Genomic DNA, 17814 nt, shown 5'->3' with positions numbered 1-17814 from the left:
GAATTAAAATTAAACCTTTATTCTCGATATAGAACTAAAAATAATTTCTAAAATTTAAAAATATTTAAATATACATAATACCTACTATAAAAGAACTGTATACCTACACTATAACATGTGTGTGATGTTAGTGATGTTTTTTTTTTTGGGGGGGGGGGTTACTCTTCAAGTAAATGTTAGTTATACTACATATATTATATTAATAAAGTATATATTATTTTAATAAAATGATAATTTGTAGGACATAACAGTGTTTTTGTTTGTACAAAAAAATATTATAATTATTATTGTATGATTAATTATTGATTTTTTTTTAATAGTATACAATACAAGATGCAAATAAGTCTAACATTTAATTCGAAAATAACAATCTACGTACGAAGTATTAATTTGCAATTGTCTATTATTACTTTATAAGCGAGGTGATAAAAAAAAAAATCGAAAATCTAAACAACTCGACAATTTAAAATTATCACTGAGGGCACAAGAGAATGCCTATGCTTAATAGTTAATACTTAATACCTTATAATATACCTGTTTATATCTTCCTCGTGCAGTACGTTACATCAGTGGCGATGGCGACGCGAACTTTTTCGTCAATAAGACAAAAAAATATTATATTATAGTTCCACTATCCACCTATTTTATTTTACACAGGCCCGTTCTAAAATATTAAGTTTAAAATATAATAATAGTGGTAATGCAAACTGCAAACTGCAAAGTATTCAATATTTTTTTGTGCTCAACTGCAATCATTAGCCACTACCAAATAGGTGATAACCGCACCCATCATTCCATTTTAGTTGTGAAGCGATATAAGTTTACCATTTTGCGATGCCACTGTGTTGCATTTTATAAATATGTATATAGGTATCTGTTAAAAGTTTATAGTTATGGATTTTAGTATGATAATATGCGCAACTTTACGATACGCGTTAGGTATATTTTGTTATTTATAAGTATAACAAGTATAACTAGTACAAGTTATGAGAGTATAGAATACAGATAGGTACCTATTATAGATAGTTAGTAGTTGTGTTTTATCTTATACATGTATATTGTATAATGTGTCTAATGTCTATGTATACCATTCTCTCTATAATTAATTGTATTTTTATATTTTACTACTTTTAAATGACTTAAATGCATTCCAATTATGGTATAAATGTATAATGGTATACCATTATGGTATGTCTCTAAATGTAGAAATATACACTACTATTGTCTATTTCTTTCGTTTTACAATTATTTTTGATAATAACAAAAATAACAAACATTAAAATAGATAAGTATGGTAGGTATAGGTAGGTAGTCTTTCAGTGGCTTGAGTAGATTAGTATGTAGTTACAGAAAGAAAAAAAATTAGGTAGAAATATTGTATACAGTACCTACACACATACACACACGCATAAATATATATGTATATAAATATTTATTTATAACAACGATAAGTTCAGCCGTTCAAGTTAATAATTGTATGTGTTTTAAGTTAAAACTTAAAACTTTTAACTGTTGTGTTAATTGTTTATCTTTTATTATTTCTCCACTCTTGTGAGATCCAGAAACTTGATTAAAGAGGGAGATTAAGTCATAATATTCATATTAATGTCATACCATGTAATATTTTATATTATTATAGTTTATTTATACTTCATAGTAATATAGAATATGGATAATAGATGTATTCCCTTAAATATGCACTTGTAAATGTCTATAGTAGTCGATAGTATAATAGTATAAATATGTATTATATATTTTTTGGTTGATAAAAAGCAAAACAATTTTTTAGAAGTACCTACCAACAAGCTTTAGAGATCAGATTAGTGTACGCACGCCATAGGGCCCTCCTGCAGGAGCCGCTCGTGATGTTACTTTTAAGTTTTGATTCAAAACTTATCTTTATGCGTAAACCTCGTTATTAATAAAGCATTACCCTAACTAGAATTTACGTTACACATGTATTGTGAAAAAAGACTTACATGATACTACGAGTATACAAACATTACAAACAAAAGTCTGTAATTTTTAAATTACTTACTTCTGCACGTATTTATTTTATTTTATTTATTTTTAATCAAAAGGGAAAACATTTTTTTTTTAAATGGGTACCGATTACCGATAATGTACATTGTACAAATTTTCCAATAACAATGTTAACGCATTTAATAAAAACTTAAGTGTCTGAAGTAGTACTTCAAACGGCTATGAGCCTACCTATAACTTTAAAGCCAACTGTTAAGTTCTGATTTCAAAATGTAATGTGGTATACCATATTATACCTATTGGTATGTTTTAAAAATAAAAAATAAATCATAGTCAATTAAATTAATTCAATAATATATATCAATAAAGGATTTTATTTTACGTTAACCTATAAAATTATAATATCAATAAATATTCGTCCTTTGTTCACGCAGTTATACTCGTCATTATAATATTTCTGTTAATAAAAAAAAAAAACCTTTTTTAATACATTTTGGACTTTTTATCGTTTTTATAATTTCTTTGGTGATTCAACGATTGTTTGGTCATCTGATGAAGCCTGTTGCGTCAATTCGACAGCTGTCAATCTATGGTTATAAAAAGATTCCATTTTTTTTTTACCATTTCATTATTAACCTTCTCTAAAATAGTAAAATGTAATTATTAAGTTTGTTAAATCAAAATTGCATTCAATTTTTAATAGGTGAGTAAAGAGTATATTAATTAGAGTGATATTATATTAGTTATAAAATCCGGAAAAAATTGGCATTCATTAAGCGTCATAAAATATAAAAATCAAAGTAAAGATTGTATCCTGTATATTAGGTAGGTACCTTACATATTGTTATTTTTCGGTACTCCGTAGCAACTATAGTAGATCGCAAATGTTTTAGAAATATAGTCTGTCACTCAAATAACAAAAAAATAAATTATATTAGTCTATACTTAACTATTTTATTTGTAACTAAGGTATGCTTAGTAAAAATTGTACGTAATTTCTATAACTGGTTTAAAATAGTAAAAATTATATCGGTGTCGTAGTATTGTACTATTAGTAGTATCCATGTAAAAATACCTACCGAAGTACCTAGGACCTAGCTAACAACATTTTGTACCTAGGAAATTCGTGTGAACCACAAAAAATTTCACAGTTCATACCATATTTACAATTTAAGGAAAATAAATAACATTAAACATATTTACATATTACGGTTGTTAGTAGGCACCTACAAAAACACATAATATTTATCAATTGTTATTTGTTAATAGTTTATCATGTGAGTAATGAGTGTGCTCAAAAGTCTGGGAAAGTTATTTATATGACACTACTACTCTTTATATATTTATTAATATTATAGTATGCCTAATATATTCTAAGATAATATTAAGATATAATTTTGGAATATTTTCATGTTATAAAATATTCTTTCCGCGTTAAACAATAACCATTTAAATATTTCGTTTAATATGCAAATTTAATACAACAGTTATATTTTAATTACCATTATCTACATATTATGAATTAGATATCTGATGTATTTTATCACAAAAATGACTTATTTTCCATCAATATTTAAGGTTTATATGTTTTTAATCAATTAATTTATGATTTATAGATACTTTTTAGTTTGTATAAGGTTTATTAAACGAGTGGTATGAAAAGAATCTTTTCGGCCAGTATGACAATGTTGTATAACTGCCACTGACTTTTTATATTTTGATTTACTAGGTACTTAATAATGTATATTTATCAGTGGCATACCGAGAGGGGAGGGAGAGTTAGGGGTTTTATCTACCTCACGTATAATGATTACTTTTATGGAATACTACATTAATAACATATTTTATACATACGAATTCTGCATAAGCCTATGATATTTATATTTATGTATAAAATAAATTTAATATACATTTGTAATCATATTACTTTTAAATTATAGTTCAAATCTGTCATGAAATTTAAAATTTTGAGGGCACGCAAAAGATTAAAATATTTTTGTTACACACACACACACACACACATATATTTATGTATATTTTTTTTTTACATTACTTATAGTAGTTAAGTATAAAACTTCCGATAAAAAGGTGATTTTTGGAAAGTAGCGTTTAAATAATTTGCCACCCAAACCTATACTAATAACAAAGAAAGATTATATAATTTTCAAAAAGAGGTAAGTTCTTAAATTAAAAAAGAACAATAACCACTATTCATATGCAATTAGTTAATAAACAGTAGGTACTATAATGAGTGATAATAAATCAAAAGAAGAAGTATAAGAATATTATATAATAAAATAAATAAATAAATAGAGTAACAAATATACCAACATATTATTATATTTTTTCTTAAATAATTGTCAATTACTAATATATAAAAATTAAAAATGTTCTTAAAAATAATAAAGTACTTGATAAATTACCCTTATATGGGTAATTTAAATTAATTAAAAATAAAACAAAATATTTTATAATAGGAGGTAATCATCAAAAATTTCAAGTATAATAATTTTAACACCTGCAGAACTTAGACAATACAAATACTGTAATGTTTCACTTTTATCAGGGGTTTTTCATTTTTAACAACTGTTAATTTATCTTATTTTATAAAATTTCAATTCAATTAGTCATCATAAAATATTGAATTTTTTTGGTTTGTAGATTAATTGATTTACTTAATAGTCATGACAAAATACAATGTGAATGTTGTTTCATCTGACATGAAAGGTCGATTAGAGTTTATGATGAACATTTACAATCGTTTAATGATGTCTGATCAAGAAGTTGTACCAAATAAAACTACTGCTGATTATCGTTCATTAAATGGCTATATAAAACTTATGCAATGTGCTACAAATAGTAAAAAATACAAAAAGTCTAATAAAAGTCGTTTATATCGCCCGACTGCAGCAAATAAAAATATCAACATAACATCAGCTATTCAGAGAAATTATAAAAACTATAGCAGGTAATATTAAAATATCATTACTAATAACTAATTAACAAACATTTACTTCTTTAATACTTATTGAATAATACTAGAAACTAAAAGTGCATATTGTTTGTTTTATAGTACATCATCTATATCATCTCGACCTACTTTAAGTCGTTCACCATCATCTGTATTATTTGATTTTGAAAACAATTCAGCATCCAGTTGTTTTGAAGAAACTAAAAGATTATTATGGGCAGGTTGTAAGACAGTTGATGATGCTCTTGATGTGAATAGAGACTTGCCTATGTGGGTGCAAACTGTAGATTCAAATAATATTGTTAAACAGTTGTTGACATCCGTAGACGCCAGCCGTGTTGATAAAGGTAATGTGCATACCCTGGTTGCTGTATTTATTAATTTCAGCATTACCATGATAGACATGTTTGGAATGAATGTCAGTGTAGACCAACATTGGTGGAAACACTCATATAAAATTATGGAACAGTTGATTAATGATATCAATGTACACTGCCGTGCTAAAGATCCTAATGCATCACTTAAAGTCAAAGGAAAAAATGGTGATAGAATGTTGAATAAGGCATTATCAACAATCACTCAGTTAAAAAAAATTGTGCCCAATGATAAACATGAGATTCATGTAATGCAAAATCCAACAACACCTCTTGTTCCACCTGTACAACAGCCAACATTCCAACCACCATCTCCAGACTTCAACACACAGCCATATGTAAATTACAACTATCCCAATCAAAATTATATGAACAGTTATAATTATCAAGGACCATATCAAACACCACAAATAAATCGACCACCATACTGCCCGATGCAGTACCGTCCTCCATATCAGCCCCCTTACCAACAATATCCAAACCAGGTGCGAATGAATCAACCCCAGTATTATCAATACCTTCAACAACCCCCAAATCCATGGCAAAACAATTACCAGAAACCACCATATCCAGTACATAATGCACCATTTCCACCAACACAGTTTGTTGCTAATAATCCACAGCCAAAACCCGAAGCCAAATTAGTTGAAGTGAAGGAAGATGACGAGAAAAAATGGCTAGAAGCACAAAAAGATGCAAAGAAGTTGGTGAACAATGCTATTAACCATAATATTTTGGCAACTAGATCTACTGATAGTATACAGTCATCACAGGAGAGTGAAGAAGGGTTAATCAATAATGTACATCCAGTATACGAAAAAATGTCGGACAGAGATAGTGGAGCTCAAATTCCAGATGATACAACAGATAGGATGTGGAACTTTTTGGCCAGAGAAGTAGATAAAAAGGTTCGATACAAATTTCAAAAGATGATTAGAGAAATGCAAGATATACCCAAAGAAGAGTTTAGTAAAGAGCCAGAATTATATGTGAGTTAATTTATATTAATAAAAAAAAAATTAAAAATTGTACAATACATACATTTTGTTTAAAGGAGACTACTTATCAAAATGTAGTTAGGATACAATTATTTGAGCCAATCAGATGTAAAATGATTAATAAGAAGTATGAAAATGTACAAGCAGTCGTTAGGGACTTTCGATTGGTATTCAGTACATTTCGTCACATATCTCAGGTAAGAAAAATTATCTTTGTACCTCACATTAATTTAATTTATAATTTTTTTTTATTAGCAGTCTAATGATATTAAATGTAAACTTATGATGGACTTTATGGAACGTCATTTTAATGAATGCCTCAGAAAATATTTTCGTGGATGGAATTTAGACAAATACCGCAGTACCGTCCAGGAATGATAGAAAATCTGTGACAATAAACAAAAAATTATTTTGAAGTTGTTTGATTTAAATAATTTTTAATTGACAAAAAAAAAAAAAAATTAACAATTAAGTCATTTAAAATAAGTATAAAAAATTTGTTCTAAATTGTTGTAAAAAACATTGTTTCTGTGATAATATTTTTTAAAATCATTTTATACTTGTATTATTTAGTCATGGAATTATTATTATTTGTATACTCATAGATATTATTTTTATTAATTTGTATATTTGTACATTCATCTGTCAAAACAGACAACAAATTTTGTTTTGAGATTTCTGTAAAATTATTTTCACTCATTTTGAGTTCAAAAATGCACTTACAATATATATATGTATAAGCAAGAAAATGTTTAAAATTTTAAGTAAATAAAGTAAATAAAATACTATCAAAATTAATTTTATACTTCCATATAAATTATTAACTAATTTTATTTTTCTATTAAATAATTACTCATTTTATACTATAAATTTGTTAAATAATCATACTTTTAATGAATATTAATATGTAAAAAAGGTTACACAACTATTTAAATTAAAACTTAGTTGACTTTATTTTATAAGTTAATGTAGTATGTGCTAATTTAAAACCTTTATACAATACATTTTAAAATTTCACTAAATTGTCATCTAAACATTAATATCTCCATAACTATACTCTGTTCAAAATAAGAAACGTAGTTAGTGATGGTCAGACAACATTAGTTTGTCTATCCCTACCGAGTTAACCATCTTTAAGCCGACCTTACACAGTAGTCAGCTATGTTTCTTATTGTGAACAAAGTATAAATGAAAAATTATGGAAATTAATAGGAAACATAAAAAAAACAATTCTAGTACTTTATTTTGGGTTTTAAGTAAAATAATCAAAATTTGAATAACATTGAATTAAAATGAGATAATAAATTAAAAAAACTGGTTCATTTTTCTTGGACAAGTTATATAATATTTTAATGTTACATATAACTATTATCTATTTTATTCATTAATTATTTTGATTAATTCATATTAAAAACTTTAAAATATTCATAATAATTTTTGTATAGAATTAAAAATAACAATTATAATCAAAGCAGATTAAAAAAATTACAGATTCATGAATATTTATAAATATTACTTATATTAGCATCATCAACATTTTTTTTACTTTTTCTTCTTCCTCTTTTTTTCTTTTTTGGAGTTGTGGAATGTTCAGTTGTTTCATCATCATTGCTTAATTCATTCTTTTCTCCATCAAATTCTAAATCAACCATTGAAAAAGAACTAATATCTATATCCTAAAATCAAATATAATATTACAAATATTTAGTTATCCATAGATAGTATTTTATATATACTATAAATTATTTAATATATACCTCCTTTAAATTTGGTTCACTTTCTTTTAATATAGAGTGAAGAGCAAATTCATACATTTTTGCATTGATTGTTTTAATTTTTTCCAAATCTTCATGCATACTAGCATCTTCTTTGTATCCTAAAGTATCATATTCTTCTTCAAAAAGATCATTATAACAATATGCTTCAACAACGTTATCATTTTCTAGTTCTTCTGTTTTTTTAAAACTCCTTAATATAATACTAGGTTCTAATTCATTTGCATTTAATTGACGAGGTATCAATGTTAAAATCATATTCATGACAGGCTCTTTTAATTGAATAGTGCGTAAACATTGACGACTTGCTACATGCCACGTTCTTATCGTACAATCTGTAGATCCGGACACTAATGTATCACCAAACAATGACACACTTAAAGCAGTTACAGCTTTAGTATGACCAATAAATTTAATACCACTTTCTTTATCTGATATATAACATTCACGAGTACGTGGTGGAGATGTAAGATCAAAGGATCGTATAGGACCAGCTGTAGTACCAATATAAGCAGCAGTTTCTACTGAATCAACAGTAAGGCTAGAAGGAATTATATCAAATGCAATTGATAATAACATAATACCGGTTGAGAGGTCATAAATCTAAAAAAAAAAAAAAATGTTATAACTGTATTAAAGACAATACTATAAGCATATTATTTACCTTGCAAGTCTTGTCAACTGAAGTAGTAAAAATTCGTATGCATCTTGTACAATTACCAATATATATTCCAGTTATTCTAACAGAGTGATCTGAAAATATGTAATTGGGCGCTGACTGATCAGTTTGGTCTCCAGAGAAAAATATCTGTGGCATGGAAGATCGAGATGTATTAACCAATTTAGCTAATGACCATACACAAACAAGACCATCTTCACCACCTTAAAAATAACAATTATATTAGAATTTTAGAATTTAAAAATTGTATCAATAAAATAAAATAAATACCAGTAACTAAATAGGATCCATCAGGAGACCACTTAATAATGGTGATTGGTTGAAAATGGCGACTTACAGTTGTCAACAATCTTCCCGAACAAGCCTAAACATAAATATTATTATATAACATTAAAATATTGTTTTTATTTTAGTAAACAGGTATAGTAAAAATAAACCATATTATTCAAATAATATTTCACTGCACATTTGTAAAATGTGTGGGAGAGTTCAATTGACACTTTTTGAGAGAATAAGTTGAATGGCAACAACTAAAAAAGAAGTTACATTGAAAAAGAAAAAAAATAGTAAAAAGTTAAAAAATTATTTGGCACATCTAAACATATTTTTTCGAACTAAGCATTTGGATCATTTGAATAATAACTGAAAAGTAAATACAAAACATAAATATTACAATGAATTTAATAGGTAGAGAATTAAATTTCAATTGGATGTTAAATAAGGAACTTGAATAGAAGTTTGAATTATGAACTCAATGTAGCTACTAATAGTTAAATGTTATTATGAAATGACACTTACCATCCAAACCTGTAGTTTTTCACTGATTGCCACTGCAATGTACAGTCCATCAGGACTTGCAGCTAGTGAGTTAATTTTCCCACCACATAACATGCGCACCTGGTGTGATCGTTCCTGACTGTTGATCGGCCAAGTTTGTATCAGTGGTCCCTTGTCGGCGCCAATAAGATAATCATTTGCCAACAGGCTCATGCAGTTTTGTCCAATGGACCCTGTATGTCTGTATGTTCTCAACATTGTACCGTTGTTTATGTCCCATACTGTGGCCCCTGAAGTGCCGTCTGACACAAATGCTACCTCTAACGTCTCGGAAGACGTCATATCAGCCAACACTCGTCGTGAACGTATGTGCTATAAATGTGTATAGAATAATTTAAAATATTTATTATAATATATTAGATATTATTATGAATTTCCGTATAGATCATAGAATTATACCTGAGTAATGAAGTGTGCGGGCTTAACAATTTAAAATATTTTTCCACTACTCGCATTTACCGCGAACATAACCTAAATCAACTGTACTATCAATCATTATCAACCGTGGTTTGGTTATCTGCACGGTTTAAGATTCTATCTTAAACCGTGGTTATCAGTATATCAGTATATCATTGGAACATTTTACTTTGTTAACACCACAGGGCACAGAACACTTAACCACGATTAAAGATATATAATATATTATATTATATCTTTAATCGTGTACTTAACTCTGCCCAGTCCCTGACTCCCAGTGTCCACGCTCCACAGGCTCAGCATGAACATATAAAATATAAAAATTATACAGATATATAAAAATGTTTAATTTGTATACACTTTAACACTTATATATATATATATATGTGACCGTGCCACCGTGGGATGTGGTGTGAATATTATAACGTCGCAGACAACCGATGCAAGCTGCCATCGCCCATCGGTCCTAGTGGTCCTATACACTCAAACTTATAACTGTAAACTCTAAAGACTATACAGAGTCCTGGCGCCAAACTTATATGGCATGTGAAGCGATCGCTTCACTTCTTAAATGAGTGGGTGTTGAGTACCTATATAAGAGCCTTTTATTGTAGACTCTTTAGATAGGTGGGTGTAGGTGAGACGTGAGTGTATAGGGTTAATGGCTTACAAAGTTAAAGAAAGTGTTAATGGGTTATGAATATTATAACTGATGCCTAAAAGCGTGAATTAAAAAAAAAAGTAGGTATGTATTTTTATATCATATTAGATGGCTAAAAAGTTTAGATGGATGAGAAAAAAATGTTGCTTCATAAAAATGTGAGTTTGGCAGCACTAGTCTAAATAAGTGCTCCATTTTTAAGTTTTATTTATTTCAGTCAGTGGCGTACCTATCATCGGACAAAGCAGGGCAGTGCCCTACTGCCCTGGGGCCTCTAGAGCTCAGGGGCCCTCATAGCTCTTGGTAAATTTTAAAAATACATCCGTAAAATAATTGAAAGAAAATTGAAAAAAGTTCAATATTTTTAATATGATAATTGAATATTAGAAATTTAATATTAATATTGTATACAACCTATAAATACTAACAATATACAATGATCCGATGATCGGTGTTCAACTACAAGTAAAACAACAAAGCAAAATTAAAAAACATTTTGACGAATTAGCTTCTGATCACCGATTTGGTAACAGAAAAGAAATATTTAAAATAACCATTTTTAATAATGTCAGATGGAATGTGGTATAACAGAAGTGTTCATGGCAATATTTTACTATTTTATACCATTCCTGTAACTTCAGCAGGAGCTGAAAGATCCTTTAGCAAACTAAAAATAATCAAAAATCATCTTAGAAATAGTACCGGACAAGATCGACTCAAATATTTATCATTGATTGCAGTTGAAAAAAAGGCAGCTTCAAAATTGGATGATAGATCACTTTGCTAATATTAAAGGTCGTAAAAGATTATAAATTTATGATTTGATAGACTTTATTTTATTTGATTCGATAGAATTAATAAATTAATAATGATAAAATGTTAATATTTAAAATTTGTTTTAGTAATTAAATGGATTTCCTTTTTTTTTTTGAGTAAGTATCAATTAATTGTTACCTGTTTATTATTTGCAATATGTTGGTTTCATAGAGGTATTTATATTTTAAACAACAATAAAACGTATTATGTGATTTTTTCTATAGATAGAATTAAGGGGCCTAATTTATTTACTGCCCTAGGGCCCTTTTTATATTGTTACGCCACTGACTAGGTACAGTATGAATAGTTTATTTGATCATTCGATTTGGTAAGTGTTTCGAAATATTTGAGTGATTATACAATTTTCAAAAATGTTTGAAAATAGATTATTAACTAAGGGTGTATAGAATTAAATAGATAATCATTCTGTTAATGCTATTAAGAGTTAACTTAATCCCATTATTTCTGTTATTAAGAGTTTGATTTCGTCCATATTTTAATTTTAATTTAAATGTCTATAAAAATAAATTGTGCTTATTGTACTATATTTTATTGACTTCAAAATACGCTACTATTATATGAGGAGACTTACGTAGCATTCCTCATTTTCAAGCTTTATACCTAGCTATGAAAAATAAACATTTCATAAAGCAATTTGCAAATTTTCGTGTTTTGACAAGGTTACAACTTAAACCTCCAATAAAATCAAACAGTTTATGAAGTCTTGTATTAAATTATCAAGCTTTATTTCAAACAGATACTAGTTAAAACTTAAAATTGTGAAATGTTTCAACATTGTTAATTTTCTCGTATTAAGAAGATGTCAGGGCAACATTTGTTTTCTCTACAAATTCACGCGCAACATAAATGAAACGCTTTCACCTAAAATTTTTTTATGATTTTTGAGTAATCTTTGAATAAAATTACTTATTACAAAAATTATAGAGGATAATATTGTTGAAGGTATGACGTATCGGTTTTATATTTTGCTGTTATTTGATTTTGTAGGTATTCGATTTTTAAAATAAAAAAAATGTTATAAATTAAATGAGAAAATATTTAGACAAATCGATAATTTATAATATCAATTATATTAACATATTATGTCATACTATAAACTGAGTCTTAACAACATTATCCTTTATCGTTTTTGTAATATGGGTGATTGGTGATTTAAGATTTTACTCTAAGATTATACTCAAAATCATAAAAAAATAATTCTGTGTAAATGCGTTTTGTCTATTTTATCCATGGGTCAGAGAAAGAAAGAAAATCGTGTGCTAACATCCGTGAATTAAGCTTTTTATTGCTAAATAGGCACTTTTAGAATTTTCTTAGCTATCTATAGGTACTTAATTATAGATTCCTAAGTTTGTAATAATTATTTAATTATACCTACTACTTTATTACCATTGCTTTTATAATATATAATATAAAATCAATGGTACTACCACAGAATAGAACAACTACATATTATGCTTCAGTCGTTTCAGATTTTTTATAAAATATTATGTTGTACTGTAGTCGTCTATTTGAATAAGTTATACTTCATATTTGTTATGAGTTTATGACAATACGGTGAAGATTGATGACTACAAATTATATTTAAATACAAAATTAACTGCTATTCCTAAAATTGTAAAATATTCTGGCTACATTCGCAACGTGTCTGGTCAGTATTGTCTTATACATTTTTATTTTAGGTTGCATATAAAATTAATTAATTTAACGATTTACTCAAGTTTAATAAGCCAATTTGGGCCATCACTATTGATTCATATTTCATTAAACGTTTAAATTTGTTCAAATTGTTCAATGATTGTTTATGTAATTCTGAACTCCAAATATTATGATAAAATATAATAATAGCTAGTAGCATTTTTATTATGCTATTAGGTATACTGAGTATATAAGTATACTAAAACAATTATAATTACTATTATATAATGTATGCGATGTTATTTAGCTAAAAATAGTTTTATTCGCATTTCGCCTTATTATTAATTTCTTAATAGCATATTTACGTACCTACCTAGTATGTACACAGAACAATATAGATAAATTATAAAATATCATTAAAATAGAAACTATAATATAGCATACTTTTTTTGAGTTGTTTTTCAAATGTAAATATGAAATAATGATTGGATCAAATTATTTAATTAAAATCAAGCATTCATAGCAATATAGGTACCATAGTAAAATAATTATTTTACAATGATAGGTACTACGATTTAAGATAAATCTTAAATCGTGACACTAACATAATAACATCACACTAACATGGTGGTCTATTCCGTGATATGATTAGGTACTTAAAACTGTTATAAGGTTATACCAATTGTACATCAAACTATCAAAGTGACTTTCTCAGTTTTTATAATATACCTACCTATTTATTAATTTTATTTTTTTTGAGACTGTTTGACTCCTATGTTTATACTTTATGTTTATAATTATACCTATGACTGATTTCGTTATCGAAATATCTGACAATAATATTCTAAATCACTATTAAACATATAATTTATATCTTCAATCGTGTTCTAAATCCATGAACTAAAGTCTAAGATATCTTATGTCTGAAGTCTGACGTCTGTTCATGTCTAAATCTAAATAAAATATTTTTAATTTTAAAATAATTCATGGTATTACAGAAATCATGATAAAGTAAATTTTATCACTTTATCATGGTGGTAATGATAGTTTGGTTAATTTATGTCGTTTGGAGTGAAGATTCGTTTCTGATTTTATAATCACCCATATCATATTAAAATTATACCAAGGTACTAAACTGAAACCTTGTACCAATGTCGTGAACTGGAATGTAAAAACTAAAATCACAAATCAGTTGGTCTTGATTTTGCAAAATTCGCGTAATCGCGTCTGTGTCTGTTGTATTTTTGATCAAATTACTCATAAAGTTAGAGCAATAAATAATATTATGTAAAGTTGCGTTATATTTGTGAGATTGATCATGTGAATTTGTTGTTTGTCGAGTATTGTAAAAGACAATAATTATCTGTAAGTATTCTGGAATGGAATCCTATAAAGTCCAATGCGTATTTCATTTTAAACAATAATGATAATGGTATTATTAGTAACTTGCCAAGTCATTTTAATAGCGTTTTACTAATACGATGTACATATAGGTATATGAGTTTGGATATTTATACATACAATTTGTAATTATTGTCTTGTTTGAGTGTGACGGCGTATCATTATTTCAAGTGATTCAGGTCATCATAGTTTTATACTAATTCAATTTATCGTATTTTTAATAAACCCATGTCATTGTTTTATGTTTATTTATTGTTGTGATAACAGTTAAAAATTGCAATCATAAGTTTCATTTTTTTAAAACATTTCTGAATAGATACTTGGCCACTGTTCTAATTAGGTAGTTTGCAACAATTTATACTGCTCATAAAAACACAATTTTTAAACTATTACTTAGTACCTATTGTTTAAAAAGTATGCGTTTTACAGGTCATAGGTTCTAAACCAAAATGAAAATGTCTGTGTAGTTGTTTCGGATACAATACACCAAAAATGGCTTCTAAAACTGATTTGGATTGGACGTCTGTAAAATTTGTTTTTTACGATACGGGTTCCAATGCAAAAGTCAATCTGTATACTTTGCTTAAATTTATTGATCAAAGGTTTGTTGAATGGTATTAAAGTATTTACCTACTACTTAATTATTATCTTAATTTTAATGTATTATTTAGATATATTAGCTTTAATAAGTTTTTTTTTTCTAGTGAAAAATGTTTGAGTGAACATGACGTCAATGAGAACAAATTTTACTTCTATTTTGTCACATTAGCTGCTAATTACATTGGTCATCATTGTAGTTTATGTAATATACTGATATATTTTATTTATTTATAAAATATTTTAAAATAAGTATTAATATTTATTTATTTTCCATAGTTGAGAAAAATGAGTTATCTGCAGTTAGTAAGAGCTGTAAAGTTATTTTAAAATGTCTTCTGACATATATGGGACAAGTTAATGCAAATGATAATAATTGGGATAGTTATTCATCTCATTTAAATTTAACTTTGGCAGCTATTTCAGCATTATGTTCTGGAAAACCATTGAATAGTTCAGAATTTGTATCTATTGTAATGTGTATAAAAGAATGGCCATCTAATAATGCACCAACTACCGGTTTGTATAAATAATATATATATATTTTTCTAATATTATAAATATTATTTTTGTATTTATTTTAAGGCGAAAAAGAAAAAGAAAAAGAAAGTAAAAAATCTTTAGCTTACTCGTCAATTACTGAACAAATGATTAGACCATTAGATAGAAGTAAAATTCTATTAAAAGATTCTTTGAAAAAAGATGAAAAGGACATCAAGGTATTTTATTTTATCTAATTAAACTAGAACTATTGATATATTTGTTTATTTGTTCCAATATATAGAAGTTGTTAATTAAAAACAATATATCAGCTTTACAAGAAATGGGAGCGAATAATGTAATTTTTAAAACTTGCACTAAATTACCAATTCTTAAAAGATATATCACTGAAATTCAATTGAATTCTACAGAAGAACAGAATATTCAACATTCTACTGAATTAATTGGTGCTAAGTTTTCGTGAGTACATTTTTTAAAATAACTTAGATAATTATGTTTTCAGTTAAACTGTTATTATATTTGATAAATTATAACCAGTTACATACCCGGGATTTTTGTTCTTTTTGCAGGGGATGGGGGCTTACAAATATTCCTACTTACAAACAGTTACTACTAATTTTTAATTATCATTTTTTCCTGAAAATACAATATACTGTTCATCATTTGTTACTGAACAATACACTATAATTTTTTTTTGTGAGTAGGGGCTTCTACTTTAAAGCTTTTTTATTGGTAAACCACTGTTAACTCAATTATGTCCTTTGCAATTTAGCAATATTTTCTGATAAATGTTATATTTTAAACCAAATTGAAAATTCCATACATACATACCATAAGATTATATTAAAAAAAAATCGGCGTAATATTTGTTTCTCTCAGACCCACCCTTAACAGATAAATTACATTAATGTAACACAGTTTTCTTTTTTTTTTTATATAATTTGAGTTATCTTTGAAGCCTTACTTCACAATATACTTACCTAGAGATGAATAATGTATTTGAAATGGTCTAGAATTAATGAATTAAAAAAAGTGACGTTTGATAAAACCTAATGTTTTAGATGGTTTCCACAATCAATTTTATATGTTCATGAACACACTTAAATCGTGTGAGAATATATAAATTGTGGTCTTAAACAGATAAAACAGAACTGTTATTGATAGTATTATTAAAATTTATTGGGTTGTGTATTCCATAAAAGCTCATTAAAATTAAATTAAAATGTTATAAAACACCTTTAAAAGAACACCAACATTTTTGTTACTTAAAAGTTTGGTAATAGAAAAATTATAAAACTAATGAAATTTCCGATGGTAAATTTACAATGTTACACACTTCTAAAATTGATACATAATATATGGTGGTCTCCTAAATAGATAATATTATTAACATGTTAAATATTTTTTTGTTAGGTATAGATTTTTGCTTTTGGATATGACATTTGTTGAAAATGCATTAGCATTACCAATATTTGAACCAATAACTATTGTGTGTCTACAACAACTTACGAGTATTATGGCAGCTTGTCTTAGACTTGCTTTGTTTGTGCAAAGTGTTCATAATAATTCATCAACAAGTACAGGTGAGTTGAATTTAAGTTTGTTTAAAGAAAAAAATTATATTTTTATAATTTGTAGATAGCATAAATATTGAAGATGATGTTATGTGGAATCAAGCTGTACAGACAATTGAAAAAACTGTCATTATTATGCAAACAGTATCTGATATAATAAAAAAATTTTCATATTCTGTAAGTTTTGTATTATTTGAATTAATACTTTAAATTTAAAATATTCACATGTACAAGTTTTTGAATGAGTAGGATTCATTTGATTCTAATTATTATAGGTACATCAAAACTATTATATGATTGCTATTTGGATTCTTATTAATGGTCTTCAAGATATTACATTGAAAAATTATGAAAATAACTCAATAAAAGATGGTAAAGTTACCAAGACCAAAAAGGAAATATCAAAATCACTCGTAAAAAAGTAAGTGTCACATTTTTATTTATACTGTTTTATAGTTTATTAGGATAATTATTGGTGATACAGTGAGATGCAATAATTTATTTACTAAAAATTATAATAATAGTTTTAAGGTATTTAACATTAAGTTACGATTAATTATGCACGAGTCCC

At 26.7% G+C, this 17814-nt stretch overlaps 3 protein-coding genes across 5 annotated transcripts in view; 2 read left to right on the top strand and 1 right to left on the bottom strand.

The window, feature by feature from the left end:
- The first annotated feature begins 2588 nt into the window (after nucleotides 1-2588).
- LOC114131371 (uncharacterized) lies at nucleotides 2589-6704 on the top strand. 2 transcript variants are annotated; one of them, XM_050201072.1, is made up of 5 exons: nucleotides 2589-2686; nucleotides 4645-4951; nucleotides 5057-6317; nucleotides 6383-6523; nucleotides 6582-6704. In XM_050201072.1, exons 2-5 carry the CDS (start codon nucleotides 4668-4670, stop codon nucleotides 6702-6704), a joined length of 1809 nt encoding a protein of 602 aa, XP_050057029.1. In that variant the 5' UTR covers nucleotides 2589-2686; nucleotides 4645-4667. The 2 variants fall into 2 exon arrangements, with proteins under 2 accessions (XP_050057029.1, XP_027852366.2); XM_027996565.2 differs by having other exon boundaries at nucleotides 2596-2808.
- Nucleotides 6705-7252: 548 nt separating this feature from the next.
- On the bottom strand, nucleotides 7253-10103 carry LOC114131359 (WD repeat-containing protein 18). Its single transcript, XM_027996550.2, has 6 exons — nucleotides 10017-10103; nucleotides 9579-9929; nucleotides 9051-9144; nucleotides 8766-8983; nucleotides 8084-8704; nucleotides 7253-8002 (listed from the first exon to the last, which is right to left on the bottom strand). The coding sequence occupies exons 2-6, from the start codon at nucleotides 9897-9899 to the stop codon at nucleotides 7820-7822; spliced, it is 1437 nt and encodes a 478-aa protein (XP_027852351.2). The 5' UTR covers nucleotides 9900-9929; nucleotides 10017-10103; the 3' UTR covers nucleotides 7253-7819.
- Nucleotides 10104-14367: 4264 nt separating this feature from the next.
- LOC114131289 (E3 ubiquitin-protein ligase UBR4) overlaps nucleotides 14368-17814 on the top strand; it is a 32133-nt gene continuing 28686 nt past the window's right edge. Inside the window, exons 1-9 of one of the 2 annotated variants that reach the window (XM_050201884.1) lie at nucleotides 14368-14535; nucleotides 15001-15173; nucleotides 15276-15373; nucleotides 15448-15687; nucleotides 15754-15887; nucleotides 15953-16128; nucleotides 17089-17252; nucleotides 17308-17420; nucleotides 17519-17664. In XM_050201884.1, coding sequence (XP_050057841.1) covers nucleotides 15064-15173; nucleotides 15276-15373; nucleotides 15448-15687; nucleotides 15754-15887; nucleotides 15953-16128; nucleotides 17089-17252; nucleotides 17308-17420; nucleotides 17519-17664 — 1181 coding nt within the window. In that variant the 5' untranslated portion in view covers nucleotides 14368-14535; nucleotides 15001-15063. Of the gene's footprint in view, nucleotides 14536-15000; nucleotides 15174-15275; nucleotides 15374-15447; nucleotides 15688-15753; nucleotides 15888-15952; nucleotides 16129-17082; nucleotides 17253-17307; nucleotides 17421-17518; nucleotides 17665-17814 lie in introns of both variants that reach the window. The other variant, XM_027996466.2, reaches the window with a different exon arrangement.

The sequence above is a fragment of the Aphis gossypii genome, chromosome 2, assembly GCF_020184175.1.
Source record: "Aphis gossypii isolate Hap1 chromosome 2, ASM2018417v2, whole genome shotgun sequence".
Taxonomy (NCBI): Eukaryota; Metazoa; Arthropoda; class Insecta; order Hemiptera; family Aphididae; genus Aphis; species Aphis gossypii.
Note: the sequence above shows the minus strand (reverse complement) of the source record. Positions and strands in the feature narration are given on the sequence as shown.